The sequence below is a fragment of the Equus przewalskii genome, chromosome 1 (genome assembly GCF_037783145.1).
Source record: "Equus przewalskii isolate Varuska chromosome 1, EquPr2, whole genome shotgun sequence".
Taxonomy (NCBI): Eukaryota; Metazoa; Chordata; class Mammalia; order Perissodactyla; family Equidae; genus Equus; species Equus przewalskii.
Window position 1 is genome coordinate 98,865,138 of NC_091831.1, and position 19,336 is coordinate 98,884,473.

Here is a 19,336-nt window from a genome sequence, read left to right on the forward strand (position 1 = left end):
CTTGGTAGTTGGTTCAACCCTTATACTGGGTTCTTGATCTGTGGGGCAAGAACTATCAGAGTGGGAAAGAATGAGTGGAAGCCTCTGCGACTGTATCCTTGTTTAGAGGTAATTCTCCATAATTCTAGCATTTCTGCCCCTCTTCTGAGCCAAGGGCCCTGCAAGAATGTTTCTATAACAGATAGCCTCAGAAGCTAGAAATAGCATCTCCCTAAAGATAGATACCCTCAGAGACATTCCAGGATAATAAAATCTCCTTCTTCCCAGGAGTAGAGTCTCTTATCTTCCAGAGTAATAAGACTAATCTTTCTCTGGAGAGGAGGATGGGCGTGTTTGCCAGCAGCCCCTTATAAGATTTAGCATTTCCTAAGCTCAATGTTTCTTGGCTGTGACCCAGATTTGTGTGTGCAGCATCTACTAGGTCCACTCCACATCACTCCACGGAAACTGGGTGGGGGGGCAATGGGAATCCATGGCCAAAAGACTGTCTAAATTCATTTTGCCTCATTGTTCTCTTACCAAATTTACAGAAATGTGGAAAGCAAACGTTAGCAACTGCTTGACTGCTTGAACTGACACATTCTCCCCCTCCAAATCAAGATAGTAAATCAAAAACAGTACCACATCCTGGGGAGGATGGCAGGAATTAGTGACACTTTTAAAGACCTAAAGCAGGAATTGGCAAATTACAGCACACAGGCCAAACCTGGCCCACCACGTGTTTCTCTAAATAAAGTTTTATTAGAACACAGCCATGCTCATTTGTTTATATATTGTTTATGGCTGTTTCTGCACTGCAGTAGAAGCATTAAGCAGTAATAACAGAGACTGTATGGCCACAAAGCCTCAAATATTTATTATCTGGCACTTAAAGTTTTGCTAACCCTGATCTAAAGGTTGCAGGGTATGCAATCTCCATTATATCTCAAATCAATTCATCAGTCCGGTCCCTGGCAGAACCAGATGGACCCTGAAAGATGACAATAAACTAAGACAAGCTCAACCAAGTGGTCATCCTAACTGCAGCCATCACGCCTGATGTGTTGACTTTGTTAGCTCAAATTAACATGGCCTCAGATACATGGTATATAGCCATTGATTTGGTAAATAAAATTTTTTATAACCATCAGAAAAGAGGATCTGAAACAGTTTGCATTCACATGGAATGGGCAACAATATACATTCATAGTTTTGTCCCGGGGAAATATGAACTCTCCTGATAAAAATGATAGGAATGATTTGGACATCCCACAGAACATTACATCCATCATCTACATTGATTATATTATGATCATTGGGCCAGATAAGAAAAAATTGGTTAATGCACTGGATGCTTTGGTATGACACATATGCTCTTGATGGTGGAAGGTAGGTTCTGCCACATCAATACAATTTTTAGGGGTGCAGTGGTCAGGGGCCTGCCAGGACATCTTCTCCCAGGTAAAAGGTAAAATATTGCATCCTATATCTCCCCCCACGAAGAAGGAAGGAAACACAGTGCCTGGTAGGCTTCATCAAGTTCTGAAGATATCATATTCCACACCTTGCAGTACTGTTCCAGCCCACAGATGAGTGAATTGAAACACTACATACTTGGAGTGGAGCCCAGAGCCAGAAAAGACTTTGCAGCTGGTCTAGGCTGTAGTGCAAGCAGCCTTGCTACTTTAACCATATGACCCAGCAGAACCTGTGATATTGAATTATTTGTGGTGGGAAAAGATGCTATGTGAAACAAATGGTAAGTTCCAATGAAACAACCACAATGCAGGCCCCTAGGGTTCTGGCAAAGCCATAGTATCTGCAGTGGAGAATTATACAACTTTTGAAAATAGCTCATAGTAGAGATGGAGATCCTGAACGTGGAACACCAGGTGATTTTGAGTCCAGAACTTTCCATTATGATCTAAGTCTGTCGGACCCACCATGTCCTAAAGTTGGGTTGGCCCAGCAGCAGTCCATCATAAAATGGAGTGGGATGAGACTGCATGACGATAGGCCCAGAGAACACAAGCAAGCTGCATGAACAGACAGCCCAGATGCCCATGACTTCTCCCTTAGCTCATGCCTACGGCTGTATGACCAGCGGAAGGAGGAAGACACTCAAGCTTGGTTTATAGATGAGTCACTGTTATGGGGTGAATGTTTATGTGCCACCAAAATTCATATGTTGATGTTCTAACCTCTAATGGGATGGTATTAGGAGGTGGGGCCTTTGGGAGCTAATTAGGTTTAGATGAGTTCACGAGGGTGGGATCCTCATGATGGGTTTAGCGTCCTTCTAAGAAGAGGAAGAAACACAAAAGCTTCCTCTCTCTGTCATGTGAGGATACAAAGAGAAGGCAGCCATCTGCAAGCTAGAAAGAGAGTCTTCACAAAGAACTGAATGTGCCAGCACCTTCATCTTAGACTTCCCTGCCTCCAGAACTGTGAGAAATAAATGTCTGTCCTTTAAGCCACACAGTCTCTGGCACTTTGTTATCGTAGCCTGAGCTGACTAAGATAATCAGCTTGGTATGTGAGTGTGAGCCAAAAATGGATGATGGTTGCACTAAAGTCTCACTCGGGGGTCGCCTTGAAAGACAGTGGTGAGGAAAATCTCTCCAATGTGCAGTTTTTCAGGCAGTGCACCTCGTCATTCACTTTATATGGAAAAAGAAGTGGCCAGAAGTAAGAATACATATGGCTCATGGGTAATGTGAATAGTCTGGCTGGGTGGTCAGGAGCCTGAACAGAGAAAGATTTGGAGATTGAGAACAAAGAGATCTTGGGTGCTTGCATGTGGATGGACATATGGCAGTGCACACAGATGTGAAGACCTTTATATCACATGTTAACTTCTCCCTGAGAGCATCCACCATGGAAGACACTAAACAACCAACAGGACAAGATGACTCAGCCAGTTAAATCAGCCACCCTAGGTCACTGGCCACCCCAGTGCTAACACAATGGGTACGTGAATGAATTGGCCGCAGAGGGAGGGGTAGAGGCTATGCATGGTCGCAACAGCATGGGATCCCACTTAACAAAGCCAGTTTAGCTACTGCTGCTACTGAATGTCCATCTGCCAGCCACAGAGGTAAACCTGAGTGCCCCATATGGCAACATACCTCAAGGACAACAACTGGACACTTCAATCCTTCCATCACAGAAATAGACAATTATTCCAAGTATGGATTTGCCCACATGGCCTTGGCCAGCACCATTATCCAAGGGCTTAAAATATTTTATCCACCAACATGGGATCTTACATAACATTGTATCATAGAGGACACACCATGCAACAAAGGAGATGTGGAAGTTGGCCCACATAGAATCCACCGGTCATAGCAAATAACGTACCACCCAGAAGCTGCCAGGCTCATAGACCAATAGAATGGCTTGCTGAAGGCTCAGGATGAGGATGGGGTGCCATCCTCCAGTGTGCAGAATACACATTGAATTAAAGATCTTTATATGGTACTGTGTGCCCAATAGGAGGAATGCATGGGTCTGGGAACCAACAGATGGAAGCAGAAATGGCCTTAACATACCTACCAGTGACCCACTGGAGAACTTTGTGCTTCCCATCCCTATAACTCTGGGTTCTTTGGAGTTAGATGTCCTGTTTCCCAACGGAGGCACCCCTTTTCCAAGGGCAGAGCAACAGTCCCATTGAATTACAAGCTATGGCTGCCACTTGGGCACTTCCAGCTCCTTAGGTCCAGGGACAAACAGGTGAAGCAAGGAATCATCCACTTGTCTCCCCCTGAATGTGAAGAGAAGCCGGAGCTCCAGGTGATCAACTGGGTCACTCTGGGTCCTCCCTGCCAATTGTGAAGATAAATAGACAAGTGCAGCAATTCTGGCTTGAGAAAGACGTGGTGACCAGGGACTCAGATCTCTGGGTCATTTTAGCAGGTAAGCCACCAAGACCAGCAGAGGTGCTGGCTGAAGGTGAGGGGAATCCAGACTGGGTGGTGGAGGAGAGAACAAGTTCCAGGTAGGGTCCCAAAACCAGCTGCTGTAGCTCCTTCTACTGGTCTTCTAAGATTCCCACAGGAAAGGAGGAGCTCACTAGGATCTTGGAGAAGCTGTTCAAGAACGTATATGAAGAAGTGGGTCTAAACGGTGCAAATAGTGGATTGTGGACACAGAGATGTCCACTGAGATTTCTATGGAAGAAAGGACTTGTTGCCACAGCTGCCGGGCATGCTGAGTAGACAACCTCCAGCTGTCAGCTCTTTCAGGGTTTGCCTCAGCTGCAGAGAATGATCTCCCTCAGGGCACGCCTTTCCAAGGGTAACACATCCATAACCTATTGTTGGAGGAGGGTAGAAAAATCTGGCCTTTTCCACACAGTGGGGGAAGAATCCGGTGGGCCAAATATGGTCAAGACTTCCCTGTGCGATTGAGCAAAACTTGTTAGGTCTGCATAGCAGTTCAACTCCTCGCTCAGTCCTGGCTTACTTCCTTTCCCTCTTTCCACTGTGGTCAATACAGAAATGAGCTGCCCAGAGCCCCATTCAAGGAAAGACATGCTGTCCAGTGCAGGAGATGCAGGCAACAGACAGCCTTTAGCTGTCAGCTCTTTCTGAGTCTGTCTCAGGGGTAGACAGCTGCCTAGTCAGGAGTCTCTCTTCCTGGGGGCAGCCTGTATCCAGTAACTGAGCAAGTAGGGCTATAGAGGCCCAGCCATTTCAGCCCCCTGCAAGAACCTCTGATGGATAACATTTGCCACAGTTCCCCTGTGGGTTGAATGAGGCTCTCCATTGGGCCTGCACTGCAGTTCAACTTCTCCTTCTCCCAATCCTCTCCCTCCCCCTGCTTTCACAGGTGTTGATCCCTAGTATCTTGTAACCTAAACTCTGTTTCAGTGCCTGCTTGCAGAGAACCCAAACTGAAACCAAGAGAAGGGGAAAAAATGTGAGTTAAAGTCACCCCAAATCACAACCACCACCATAAATATAAAGCTTGTCTCAGAGACGTGAGAACTCTGTCATAAGTATATGAAATCAGTCAAATAAATTGTAAACTGTTAAGTCACCCTGCTGTTTATTCGGTGTTTATTCAGCGTGTCAAAATCTCAATTTTTTCATCAGAATAAAATGTAGAAGCTTGCAAGTACCGTATCTAAGTGATCTGTAGCCCCCAAACTTTTTAAGAATGCTACATTTGTGCCATTCAGACGTACCGATGTCCAATATTTTCCAGTGTCTACCTCCAGACCTCTTACCCTGGGTATTAGTTATCTATTACTGAATAACAAATTACCACAAACTTAGCAGCTTAAAACAACACACATTTATCATTTCACAGCTTTGGTGGGTCAGGAATCTGGGCACAGGTTAGCGGGCTCCTCTTTTTTAGTCTCCTACAGGCTGCAATCAAGATGTTGACCAGGGCTGGCGTCTCATCTGAAGGCTCAACTGGGGAGCTCACTCAATAGTTGTTGGCAAGATTCAGTTCCCTCTGGGATATTGGACTGAGGGCCTCAGTTCCCCAATGGCTGTTGGCTGCCCTCAGTTCCTTCCCATCTGGGGCTTTCCAACTTGGTGGTTGGCTGCATCAAAATGAGCAAGGCAAGAAGGCAACAGAGTCTGATAGCAAGACAGAAGTCACAATCTTTTGTAACCTAATCACAGAATTGACATGCCCTCAACATTGCTGTATTCTATTGGTTAGAAAAAAGTTACTCACAGGAAGAGGATTATACAAGCCCATGAATACCAGAAGGTAGACATCACTGGGCGCCATCTTGGAGGATGTCCACCACACCATGGAAATATGTACATGTTTGCAAAAGTGAGATTGTTTTGTTGTATAACCTTCAACTTACTAAAATCCAAACCAAATTCTATATACATAAATGTCACCTATTTATGGTTGTTAATGACTGTATAGTATTCCACTGAATAGTTGTCGCCTGATTTATTCATGAAGCCCTAATGCTAGACATTAGGTTGTTTTTGATTTTTCATTGCTATAAATGACATTGTTATGAACATCCTTGTATTTAAACATTTCCGCTCACTTATATATTTCCTTAGCAAAACACTTCTAGAGATGGGTGGAATTGTTAGGTTGAAGGCATGCTCTTTTTGAAGACTTTTGTTATGTCATGAGATGTTTTTAACTGATCTCTATTTAATGGACTAGTTAGGTTAACGAGAGGCCTCCACTCGTCTCTGTAAATTATACTGCTCCTCCCAGGAGATGCTGGCTGTGCAGGAGGAACAGGCTTCCTTCTGGTGGGTCTGCACACTTCTGTTCTCACTGACCATCAACTCCCCCTATAGAACAGGTGCCCCAGGTGCCTGGGCTTCCATTATATCGCTAAATTGCCTTCCAGAGAAGTTGTTCCAATTTACCCTCCTGTGAACAGTATACGGGATTTATCTCCATTTATTTAAAATCTGTTACATGTGAAGGTGCTGATCCATCTTCAATGAAGTACACACATTCTGAGTTCTTTTTCCTAACAACAATGTGGGTTTCATGTCAATCCATTTCTTAGATGCCCCCGGAGCCAGGCGGAGATCAAAAGTGTGCGAATCAGACTGGATGTGAAATAATAGGGAGTGGTGGACCCTGTTGAGAGCTGGAAAGTCTGTGGCCGACTAGAGGCCTTCAGACTCAAAAACATTTTTAAACACTTTGCTGGCCTGAGAAAATATTTTGGGGGCTTGGATTAAACTTGGGCTATGAGTGTAAGATCCATGATCTATACTTGAGAGACAGTTGGTGAAAAATTGCTTCTGAACATGGGAGAAAAGCATTCCCTAAGCAAAGCCAGCTGCCTCACACAGTGACCTGAAAACAGTAAGTCTTTGCCTCAAAAGAAGTCGTGTGAAATGGGCCAGCAGGAACTCCAAGATGGACAAAGTACACAAAAATAATAAGCTTTCTCTTCCTGGGAAGCAAAACGAGGTGTCATAAAAAGCATAAATGAATGAACAAATGATGCCAGCTTCTGTGTGCTGTGTTCTCGTCTCCTCACCTGCTGCAGGAGCACAGCATTCTTGCTTTCAGAACCTGGGCGTAACGGCGGATGCATTTATAAATACACCCGCACTTACCATGAATCTCAGTAGCTTCAACTCCACATCCCTGGGGGACTACAGGAATCCGGCTAGTTAATGAGGGCTTGGGTGCAGCTATATCTGTGCAACATGTGACAAGCATCACCCGGTAACTGAATCAGGGATCTTTTGCAAAGACTCTTGGGGAAAAGCTCTGGCTTCTATTTCTTAACTATCAGAGTGTTGGACACATAAGGGGAAGGTATTTAATAAAGACCTCATGGCTGGTGTGTGAGCCGTGAGGACGCCAATGCTGGACGATCCCCTCTTCCTCCTTCCCCGAGGAAGCAGATTTGCTGTTTTATATACTTTCCCTAGAGGAGGAGAGGGGCGTCAAGAGTAAGACCCTGATTCTTGGTCTAATTATATGTCAGGATAACTGAGGAAAGGGGGGCGTTGCATATTTTTTAACTTTTCAATTGCAACAGCTAGAGATGCACATCTACTCTGGTTGCACCCAAATCAGGGAGAGAGCAAGGTGTGGATCTACCATTGATTTTCATTGATAGTGCAAGGTGTCAATCTACTATTGATTTCCATTATTGATTATTTGAAGAACTGCTCAAATTTAATTTCTTCACAAGGCTAGAAGAGGCATTAAGAAAAAGACCCTTCTGCAGAGATGAGCTGGATTTTCCAACCGGGTTTTGAGGATCCATGTCCATCTCCCCTCGATTTGTTGGCCTTGAATACTGATTTTCAGAGATACTGTCTACTTTCGATCTCAATTCCAGTTATGTGGTGATTGAAACTGACTTGTCTGAGTTTCACACAGGTCAGTAAGCAAAATGCAAGATTCTTGCCCTTCCAGCATTGTGTCCTCCCTCTAGCCTCATTGTCTGGATTTCTCTTTTGAACCTCCCTGCCCGGGACTCTCCTGGCCCTCCCTGGCCCTCCCAGCAATTCCACTTCATTTCCCGGCCCCTCGTCTCACACAGTGCCACCTGGTGGCTCCATTCCACTATTACAGCAGGATAACAAAAGCAGCAGGAAAAAGCTTATCAAATGAGTGGAAACGAAAACATCCCGATTGAGCGCAAAAAAGAAATCAAAAGACTGATAGAGAAAAAAGTTCCTCCTTTTGTGGAATGGCCCATGAATTCACAAGTTCTATAAGAACAGAGTAAGGATTGATTCAGCCAAGCCTATTTTACAAACATCAAAACTATATTCCTAACCACATCTCCTCTGAAAATATCTTTTATATTGTATTTTGTCAGTGGTTGAGGGTGACTTTTGAGCAGTTAACCACTCCCTACAGAGACCCTGTCTTTACCGGCTTCTGAAAGCAAAACTGTAAAATGGTTTTCTATTATCTAGCAAATTATGATGAATCATCAATATTATTGATACCTAAGAGTTTATCCTTTCAAACGGCAGCAGCAACCCTGGGACCATCATTCCTGCCTCATACAAAGCGTCTCGCTCTTGCTGCAGTAGCTGCCGACTGTACCCCCGGGTCCCGGCTGGTATTTTGCCATGAGGAAATAAAAAAAAAAAGAACAAAGTGGCAGTTGTCTTTTTTAGCAGTTATCTTTTTTTAACTGTACTTTAGAGACAGCAAAAATGTTTGCTGGACGTGATTTTTAAATTTCTCTATTTTTTTCAAGTGGGTGCTGCTTAGCGATTTCCGCCCCATCATTATTTGTGGTCAATTCCATCCTAGAAATGGAGAAAAAGAAGCTATTTTCCTGCCAGCTTCATCTTTCCCATTGGTTCCTCGCACCACACGTGCCCCTAATGGAGCCTGAAATGCATGCAGCCTGGCGCCTGTTTCTTCCCTTGTGGGCACACCTCTACCAGGGGCCAGCTGTGGTCAAGGCCACGGGGCACTGTCTTGCAGGAAGGCGCCTGCCCTCCCAGCAGCTGGCGAGCAGAAGGAAGGCTGGCAGACAGGAACACGCGTTCCCCTTTGCTAGGCCTGGAACCAGAGAGAAACTATCCTTTGAAATGAGCTGCACTGCAGAAAATTAAAACTTTAGGAAATACATGAGAGCCAGAAGTCAGCAATCCAGGTGGAAAGGTAGAATGCCAACGCTAGAAATGTGGGAGGCCCTTATAAAAGGCACAACGAAGTCACTTAGACCTTATGAACTACAAAATACATGTTACAAGGCATATCCCAAATGGTCCCAATGGGGATTACTCCCACAGAGGAAGAGCTAAAAAGAAGGACGTGCTAAAGAAAGTCTTCCAGCTCGGCTGTCACCGGTTCTTCTGCCTTTCAGAGCTTCCCTGTGACTCGAGAACCACAATCCACACAAACAGCTGAATCAGTGGACGTGAGCCCATGGGTCCCTCTGGCAAGATTGAGAGAGTCTGGCCAAGGATCTTAGGGGCTCTTTGAGACGTATAATAGCCCACAATGGGGCCTTTCTGGATCTGAGACCCCAGCTTTTCCCTTTGGAAGAAAACTGAAAGATCAAGCCGGCCTTCCTGATCTTTCTGGGACCCAGGTGCTGCCATACTGGAAAAATCACCGGCCTTTCTCTGACTCAGTATGTGAGTAACTCACATGCTCCGGGAGTTGCTGCAATGTGCCCACTCTACCTTGCAGTGATGTCAGATGGCTGGAGGCCACGGCTGCTCCCAGGGCCACTCAGGAAAATTTACTAAACTGCTTTCAGACCAAAAGAGTGACTCAGCACTCATTTGTCATCTCAATGAATTTCCAGAAACCTGCAAAATGGACTGTATTTTCTCCTTTGGATCAAGGCTATAATTAGGGTTCTGTTACTGACCAAAGACTTCGAAAGAAATAAATCATAGCTATTACCAATAGTATGTTGACATAAAGGCAGGTACACAGCTACAAATCTCTATAATCATTTAAAATGGTCAAAATTATCTCCCTGTGGGTAAACATTTACTCTAAGCTTCAGTTATACTTGGGATTCCACTGTACTATAAAGAATATTTGTAACACAAAACTAGGTCATAAAGATAGTCTTTCAAAAAAATGTTAACTATAATAAATGGTTGCAACACTACTAGGTCATAAAGATAGTCTTTCCAGAAAATGTTAACTATAATACATGTTAAGTAGTGGTAATACCCTCAGAATTTGGAAGAGTTTGAGACAGTTTGCGTTTTACAGATGTCTAAAAAAACCAAAAGCTGTCCAGGGAAACTTAAATTACTGCCTTTTTTTAATCTCAATAAATTTCCTTATAGCAAAATGAAGAGGATATTCCAAAATACGTAGTGATTGCACAGCTGCATTCAAGGTGGGGATTATCGTTCTCAATGAGGGCTGCGCACAGTGGGATGACTTGAACCCCTGGCCAAGGACCTTATTTGTGAAGATTTGAAAGGGAAGGATGTCTTGATTATGATCCTCATGTGTATCTTTCCCCCTCTGCCCCTCACGTTAACATATCCTTGGTACTGTTGCCTGCACAAAACCATTGGCAGCAGGATCTGAGCCATGGTAAGGCAGCGAGGGGAAGCAGGCGCCCAGCCCCTGGGAGATGGCGGCATTTGGGGCACTATGTGGGCGGGAAGTCACTGCCTCCTCTCCCTGCACGCAGCTCTCTGAATCACCCTGTTGCTCCAGAAGCCAGGACTTAGCTGTGTCGCAGAGCCATCAACAAAGAAGTCCAGGTTAGGTGACAATCCGGCAGCATCAGGTGAGAAGGAAGTGAAACGGAAGGATCTCCAGTGCCAGCGGGGCAAAGTTTTGTAGACTGTGTTTTCCTTTATCAGAAATTGCAATGTGAGTATTAGGTAGATGCTTGCAAAACATCAAAGAAAGGCTGGAAATTGTTTGCAAAACCAATTTTCTTTACTAAATATGTGTGTTTACATTGGTTTGAGAAAGAATATTAAACTCTGGCAGAAAAAAAATTCAGTGCAGAGAAAATAGGCACAACAAATTTTAATGACTTTTTTCCTGATTACAGAGTAATTTATGATCATTGTAGAAAATTTACAAAGTGGAGAAAAGCACGGAGAAAAATAAAGAGCAACCCAAATTTCACCATCCAGAGATAACCATTGTTTGTGTTTTATATAGATCCTTTCTATTTTTGCAGTAACCTAAATAATAAATACGGTTAAAGGTCCATATGTAATGAACACTTACTTTATGCTAGCATTCTACTAAGTACTTGAGATACATTATCTTAGTTCATTTTTACTGAAACTTGCGAATTAAGAATTATTATCTTCTCTATTTAATATCAAGGAAACGGAAACTTAGATCAAGATCACACAGAAAGCTAAGTTCTGAACAGTGCTGTGTGGTCTCAAATCAACTCCAAGCCAGAACTACTCAAAGTGTGCTCCATGGACAAGGGTGGTATGTGAACTGTATGTTACTGGTCCACGCTGAGATAAGCAGTCACGTGCCGCATAACAGTATTTTGGTCAATGATGGATTGCATGTACCACGGTCATCCCATAAGATTAGCACCACACAGCCTAGGTGTGTGGTAGGCTATACCACCTATGTGTGTGTAAGTGCACTCTATGATGTTCACACAACGACGAAATCGCCTAACGACACATTTCTCAGAACATATCCCCGTCATTAAGCAACACATGACTGTACGGAAGCTGAAGATGGGCATTTAGAAACTTTCATAGAAATTCACATTTTTCGACATCTATGTTTGCGATCAGTGGCCCCCCTTGATGGAGTTTGGGAGTGCCTGACACACGCAGTGAGTAACGCATGGTGTGAACTGCATACTAGTCATTGCAGTAAGTAGGACATGTATTGGTCTGCAATTGATGTGAAATTTAAAAACAAATAGTAACCTCGGTCCTGCACCACAAATAGTTTGAGAAGCACTGCTCCAAACCAAGTTTTTAAATATAAGTATTATTCTTATTCAGCTATGGTGAGGCCAATGGATCAGGAGCCGACTGCCATTGAAAAGACAGTCTCTTACAGTTCCCAAGAGGAGGGGCACACTGTGCCATGCAGGGCCACATGGAGAAGTCCCAGGGTCACTCAGGAGGCAGAGGGAGTGGGAAGAAGTGTGGGCAAGAGCCTTTATTGTGGCTTCCATGAGAAGAAACAGGCAAGGCAGAGTGAGCAGGCTTAGAATTGGCTGGTTTGCATGATGTCAGCAGGCTCTGGGGTGTATGGTTTCTCCCTACTTGTCTGCTACCTGGCCTTAGGGTGGTTAAGGCATAGGGATAGTGGTCCAGAGTGTGAGACCCCATAAAGGAGGTGGGGGGGCTGTGGGCTCTGGATTGGTTGGCTTGCACAGGAAAGGCACACTCCCAGGCAAGTCCTTTCCCATCCCTGGGAATTGGCTATCCCTCCCAGGGTCAGCAAAGGCCGCAGATGTCAAAGCGTTAGAATAAAGATACAAACCACTACACTGCCTCCCTAGGGCGGTAACAATGAAAGAAATGCAGCAAAGTAGGCTGCTAAGAAACAGAAAGTTGCGATAATCTGAAACTCAGCTCTGTTGCCCACAGACTCAGTCATTTCTGGTCAGTAACTTTGGCAACTCCTTGCTTTCATGCAGGGCTAATGAAGACTCATGTGCAGAGCTGGAGATGGGAGAGAAAAACCTGAGATGGTCTTTTCCACTCCCATTGTGGCAAAGCCTGGCAGTTCACTATACATCTGCCCTTCCCTTCTACTGTAAGACTTCTTAGCTGAGCACACAGAAGGCCACAATAAAGATTTGGTTCATGCTTCCCTTGCAGCTAGGTGTGGTCATGTGACGGTATTCTGGACAAAGGGCTGTAAGGAGAACCATTCTGTGGCAGGTTTCAGGAACTCTCCTTTCTTCTTTATCTCTTTCTCCAACCTATTGCTTGGAACCTGGATGTGATGGGCCATGAGGAAAGGGCCTCACCATAGGGCTGGTGGAGAGGTAAGCTGGAAGGACTTGAATCCCTAAGGACGTTAGGGAGCACCACGGCCAAACCAGCCCTGGCTGCCTGCTTGGGGACTTGCACATGATAGAGAAATAAGCTTCTGTTTTAAATAAGCCTTTGGCATTTGGGGGTCACTGTTGCTTGTAGCTAAACCAAATCCAAATGATACACTCATGCAGCCAAAACCACTGTCTCTTGATTCTCCCACAGTTTTCCCAGTCTGCTTTGTCAAGTTGGACTGGAGGAACTGGGAAGAGAGGATGCACAACCACAAAGACTCCATTGAGCCAGGGGACCTCGAGGTAGAAGAGGATTCCCCAAGGGACATTTTACAGGAAACCACTTGGGGCCCAGGGTCACTCTCCTTTAACCAGTACTTTGTGTTAAGATCCCAGCAGCTCAAGATTCTAGTAAATTCTGCCATGCCTTTGGGGACCACCCCATTGGGAGTTTACTCTAGAGATGGTGTTTCACTAAGTATGTTCACCAAGTTGATTCTGACTGTGGCAACTTCCCGTTGCCACTGATCACTGATGTTGTGCTAGAAATGGCTCATGCTGATCGTTAAATAGGGCCATTATTAAAAATTAAAGTATAAAAAACTTACAATTAAGTAAATTATATTTAAAACAAAGGCAATACATACTCAGAATTCATCACTTCCTAATTTTATTTTCTGCCTTTTACTATGATCTATGATCTTGAGATAATTTCATTTATTGCATATACATAGTTAGAAATACTATATCATGGCATGCCAGTGCAACCTCTTCCCAATGTTGCATTCGGCGACATGATGGTAGTGGCCTGAAATTGGCCATGGTGAGGACAGGTATTCATTGGGTTTCCACCATGCTAGATAATGTGGGACCAGAAGGGAATAAAGGTCCTTACCCCTTGGGAGTTGCACTGAACTCAACTAGGAGACGGGCAAGCTAGAATCTGTTCTCAGCCCTGAAACTAGCCGTAGACCTATGGGAGGTCTCTTGGTCTCTGGGTCCCCGGGTTTCCCATCTGTAAAATCCACTCGACTCCAAGCTCCACAAGGGCTCCTCCAGTTCACTACATCCCAGCCCTGTGGCATTGTTCCAGACACGATAGGTGAGGAAGCAACCCTGGTTAAGTGAATGAATGGACAGGAGCATACTATCTCTACCCATCTTTCCAGCTCTCAGAATGTGGAGGTCTGTGGTCCAAGAGAGGCTAATGGAAGTGACACAAGACTGAGAGTCAGGGACAGTTGACACAGGCCAGCTTCCTAAGATGCTTTATAGGGAGGTGCGTCGTGCTGGACTCTGGGCAAAGTTGGGAGAGCTGATTCAGAAAAATCTGAATCAGAGATCACAGTGATAATTTCACTGAAGCACTGTGACAATCATGAGAGGACACTCTGTTTCATTTATCTCTGTCATCTGGTACCTGACTTCATGCTTTGGTCCAAAACCACCTTTAATCCCAACTGAAAAGACTGGAAAAATCCCAGCAAAATATCAAACCATCTCCCCACTCCTCTGCTATCACTTCCAACTCACTGGGGAGCTCATGCCCACGTCCCTCCCAGGATCTTTTGCTGATAATCCCAGAAACATTTACAGCAATTGCCTGGGTGTATTTCTTTTCTTTCGTTGGCTAATATACAATTTTGCCATTTGCAAAAGCTACAAATGGAATGCAAATGTGCTCTTACACTTTTCCATATTGTCACCACTTGAATTCTGATTTTGAGGGAGGAAATGCCACATTTGTGAGAACATTCAAATTTAGTGTCAATTTCAAAAGCGAAGGCAGGTTCTCTCAGTTATTGGAGGTGCAAAAACACAATAGCCTATAATTCTATTCCAATTGTGATATCTTACCTCTTTACTTTCCCTGCAGATAGCCGTTCACAGCTCCTCCTTCAGAGATGATGAAAAAGCAAGTACCACTGTGTAGTTTTATAACATCCTAAACTGCTTTCTGAGCAAGTTCAAGAGTGTTTGGTACTAGGTCAGAATTTCGGATAGGAAAATTGTTACTTATTATTGAGTTAAAAAAAAAGTTTGGATTGATTGAAAGGACTAATCTCTTCCATGTGGAAAGATGAAAATTGAGATTTATGATTACAGTCTTAGCAGTGATGAAGGGTGTGCAATGAGCAAAGATCAATTTGTTCCCTGAATCCTGGCATACCAGAACTAAGGGGATACAGTAAGACTCAAAGGCAGTGCCAGCTCACAAATCCATTTAGAACTGCCCGAAGCGCTGGGGGGCCTTGGCAATCCCATGATCCCAGACATCGCTGAGGCCCAGGGAAGGCAACTGAATTAAAATTCCCTCTCTGTGACCTAAGCCATCACGGGCAACATAGTCTCTTTTGAACCTCAGTTTCCTCAGATGTAAAATGGAGGTGATGGTACCTATATGAAAGGATTGCCAGGACGATTCTTTATGACTCCCAAGAAGTGGTTCAGGTGAAAACTCTACACATCGGGGAGCGAGAAGTAGGGGGGAGTTTAGTTAGATGTGCAAATAGTAGATAGTCTTGGGGTTTCCGTGAATCTCTGCTCTGGGTGGGAGCTGGCATCTGGAAGGAGACGCACGCTCTTAGCCAGTGTCAGAGACAGGACTGCTGGCTGTCACTCCATTGGGCCCCTTCAGGGTTCTCCAGAGCTTCCTGCTCCGGTATCCCTCATGAATATGCACTTCTCAGGGCCTTATTAGGTGCCAGAATAGCTAATACATTCTATTAGTTTGAGTTAAAATGTTAATAAGTGGTAATGACTTTTAATTTGCTGCCACTCCCATATAACTCCTGTATCTTAACCCAAACAGTCAATGACTTAGCCTAAACCAAGGCAAGGAAAGGGACTTGCTTAAACAGAGGGATCGCAGGGAGGCAGGGGTCAGGGTGGCCAAGCCAAGCATGTGCCATATGGCAGTTTACCCAGCATCAGCAGGCATGACACTTGCTGCCAATCGGATCATTCTTCCTCTTTCCAGATCCGCAGGACAAACTCAGTTTTCAGAGACAGCTGCAAGTGGCCATGAATGTGCACAGATCATGGTAAAAGAAGCTGGTCCACACAGATTCAAACTGAAATGCATACAGACAGCATTTCATGGTCAACTGTCATGAGGGTTCCCCAGCACTCTCCGAGTAAAATCCCGTCTCAATGACTCTCAGTGCAAAGACATCCTCTACATTACAAAGCTCGCTCTATTTCCCAGCAGATGTACTTGAGGGATGTTGCTCTGTGGGTCTGGTGACAAGGATTCCTCTGTAAGGAGTGGAACTGTTCAACAAGTTTCCACTTTTCCTGGCCACTCATAATGACTCTTCTCAAGTGGATCCAAAGAAGGAAGACTCTGAGCCTGGAATGATAGCTTAGGTCACCTAATAGAAAACGGAAATAGACTCTGTTGTAACAGTGCTTGTAGCAATGAGGTTTACCTGTCCTGGGACGGATTGAGGATCACACAGTCTCTCCATGATGATCTGCACAGTAACAGTGTAGTTGGCAGAGAAGCAGAGAGCAGAGAGGCCGGCCAGTTTCTTCCTGCTCTCTTGCGTGATCTTGTTAATCAGTTATAAGCTACACAGGAGACCATAGCTGTATTGTAGCTCACATCCCATACCATAATTATGCAGTTGTATGTCTGTCTTCCTCCTGAACCCTGAGCCACTAGAGGGCAGGAAACGTGTGTCGCCCTCTCTTGGTTTCTCTAGCCCCCAGACAGAGTCGGGCCCAGGGTAGGTGCTCAGTAAATATCACTGAGTCATGAAGCGAATGAATGAGTAATTGAAACATTGAGCAGCCTAACAGGTGCACCCTGCTCTTACCTCTCCCTATTCCGATGTCCCAACCACTCATCTCAGAAAAAAAAGACAAAACATAACAAACATGGCTCCACAACTCCCAAACCACCCATCGAGCAAGACCTAGGGAAAGATCTGTGAGCTTGGAAAAGTTGGAGACAGGACAGTTAGACCACGAGGCCAGCTGAGCTGAAGGGAAACACTCTTTTGATGTCTATTACCACCAGTAAGGGACAGGGAGAGTGACACCCAACATGGTACTCAACATCAGAAAGTCTCGCCCCCCCAAAATGTGTTATTCTGGAGGAAGATACTGGCAAAGGAGTGGAGGCGCACAAATCTTGCAAGAGTTGGTAAGGAACCGAAGCTCTGTCATGGGAATCAGGACATTCCTCCTCTGGGGGAAAGATATCTGCTCCCCACATGCAGAGCTTTCCCCACTTCTCTGTGCCGCTTCTCTTTCCTGCTCTCCAGGCAGGGTGACAGGAACTCCTCCCGCAGGGGAGAGCTTGTCCTGGCTCCCAGGGTCAACAACAGGGGTGCAGCAGCCCCCTGGTTGGAAGCCCCACCTCTGCCCCTCTTTCTGACACACAAAGAGGCAGGAGAACTCCGCACAGGCAGTGCTTTGGTGGGGAAATCCCAAAAGGCTTCTTACCTCTCCAGGGTCCCCCTGAAAGGATTTAGCCACTGCCAGGCCCTACCAGAGCTCCTCTGAGGCCTGGCTCTGGTAAGGGTAGCCCTGGGGGCATAGTCAATCTGCCCCTCCCATTCATTTCCTCTCCAGGAAGTTAGGACATTCCATGTAGCTTCTAGAACAAGACTCTTCCCCAAACTCAACCCCCAAGGACCCTTTCATCAACTACATGATCATTTCTAGGAATTTACAATTCCTGATTTCAAGATTGTTCCAATTAGTGCAAGAACAAGAAATTTAGGTAATTATCTAATTCCAGTAAAACTTAATGGAACCCTTCCCACCCCAGGCTGATGGTTGGTGCAAAATGTAATTTGAGTTAAACTGTCTAATGCTGGGGAGGCGTAAAATATTCGGCATGGGGGGCATTGCCCCTTGTGGGAGCCACATTTTCTAGCAGGCCTTTGGATCAAAACAGGACTCCCGGGGCTACTAATTCTGCGAGGAAAGGGCAAGAGCTGGGGAGGTGATGCCCAGCCTGTAGTGAGCACCGCAAGGGCCAAGGCAGGGCGGGCGCTGAGTCTGCCATTGTGGGAAGAGCAGCCACTTCAGCAGAAGCCGAGGGTTCCAGCCAGGACTGCCTGACCTCAGGCGACTCAGGGAGCCTCTCGGGACCCAGTCTCGGGTCTATCAATGGAGAGCTAGGTGACCTTCGGGAGCGGGTAGTTTCTCGCGGGCCGAGCACCTCGCCCACAAATTGCAATCAGCATCTCCGCCGAAGTTGGCCTGTCGTGGATATTTCTTCCCCCCTCCCCTTCTCCTCACATCCTCTCCTAATTCGTCAACTGCTGAAACATCTGCCTGGCTGAAACCGCCTCCTCGCCGCGCGCTGGGGGCTGTCCCCAGGTGTTGGTCTTTGTGTCGGGAAAACTTTGCGAGAAAGCGAGGGCGCTGGACAAAGAGCGGGCGAGGGAGGGCGTTTACCAGCCGGCGGGGTAGCCGGGCAGTGCGCGCTCTTCCCCGGGCTCAGCTCGGCATCCGGACGCACGCGGTGCCCGGAGCCCAGCCTCCCTAGGAGGGCAGTGGCAGGCTCCGGCCACATCCCAGAGCCCACGGGAGCTAAAAGAAGCCCGGCGGGAGAAGCAAAGGCGGGCGGCTGGACAGTGGAGTTGACTAGGGCGGGAGGAGGCGAGCTGAGGCGCGGAGCAAAGCTGTCAAACTGCGCGCGGAGCCCCGCGCCGGGCGGGGGAAGAGAGGGGAGGAAAGGGGAGGGGAGAGGCGGGGTGGGGAGAGGAGGGGCGGGCAGGAGCCGAGAGGGAGCGAGCGGGCTCGCCGCGCCTGAGCAACCCCTGCCTGCCGCTGTCGCCTCCGCCGCCGCTGGCCCGGACTCCTCCGGAGCGCAGGGTGTCTGCCCAGCAGCGCACAGCGCGCGGAGGCTCCGGCGCCTGGCGCTGCGCCCTCCAGCCCCCGCTCCTCGCGCCGGCCCGCGCGGGTCCCGGCGGGCGCGAACCCACCATGCAGCTGCAGTTCCGGAGCTGGATGCTGGCTGCGCTCACGCTGCTCGTGGTCTTCCTCATCTTCGCAGACATCTCGGAGATCGAAGAAGAAATCGGGTAAATAGCTGCGCCCGGGCCCGTGGCGAGCCCTGGCGGGATCTCTCCCACCCCAGGACTCTCCCACCTCACCCCACAGTCGCTTTGTGTGCGCCGCGCCCCCCTATCGCTCTACTGGAGAGGGGGGGACGGTTTTGGCCTCGGGTGGCGGTGCCGGGGGCACGGGACGGTTTGGGAAGCGGAGGGTGGGGACGCGGCTGTCGTAGGGTGTCCCCGGGCGGGGAGCATGGGCACCCTCCAGCTGACCGGCGTCAGCGATCAGTCTCGCCCACCCTGCCCCCCCTTCCCCGGCTTGTCCACGCGCGATGTCGCCGGGGTCGAGGGAGGGCGCCGGGGAGTGTCTGGGGCGGGTGGAGGGGCTGAGAGTGGAGGAGGCAGGAGTTTCTTTGTCTCC

The 19,336-nt window shown here is 46.8% G+C and overlaps 1 protein-coding gene across 1 annotated transcript in view; it reads left to right on the plus strand.

Moving 5' to 3' along the window:
• The first annotated feature begins 18,650 nt into the window (after window positions 1-18,650).
• The window catches only part of ST8SIA2 (ST8 alpha-N-acetyl-neuraminide alpha-2,8-sialyltransferase 2), a 67,506-nt gene continuing 66,820 nt past the window's right edge, over window positions 18,651-19,336 (plus strand). Inside the window, exon 1 of the mRNA XM_070618564.1 lies at window positions 18,651-18,942. Within this exon, the coding sequence (XP_070474665.1) occupies window positions 18,845-18,942 (98 nt within the window). The 5' untranslated portion in view covers window positions 18,651-18,844. The remainder of the gene's footprint in view (window positions 18,943-19,336) is intronic.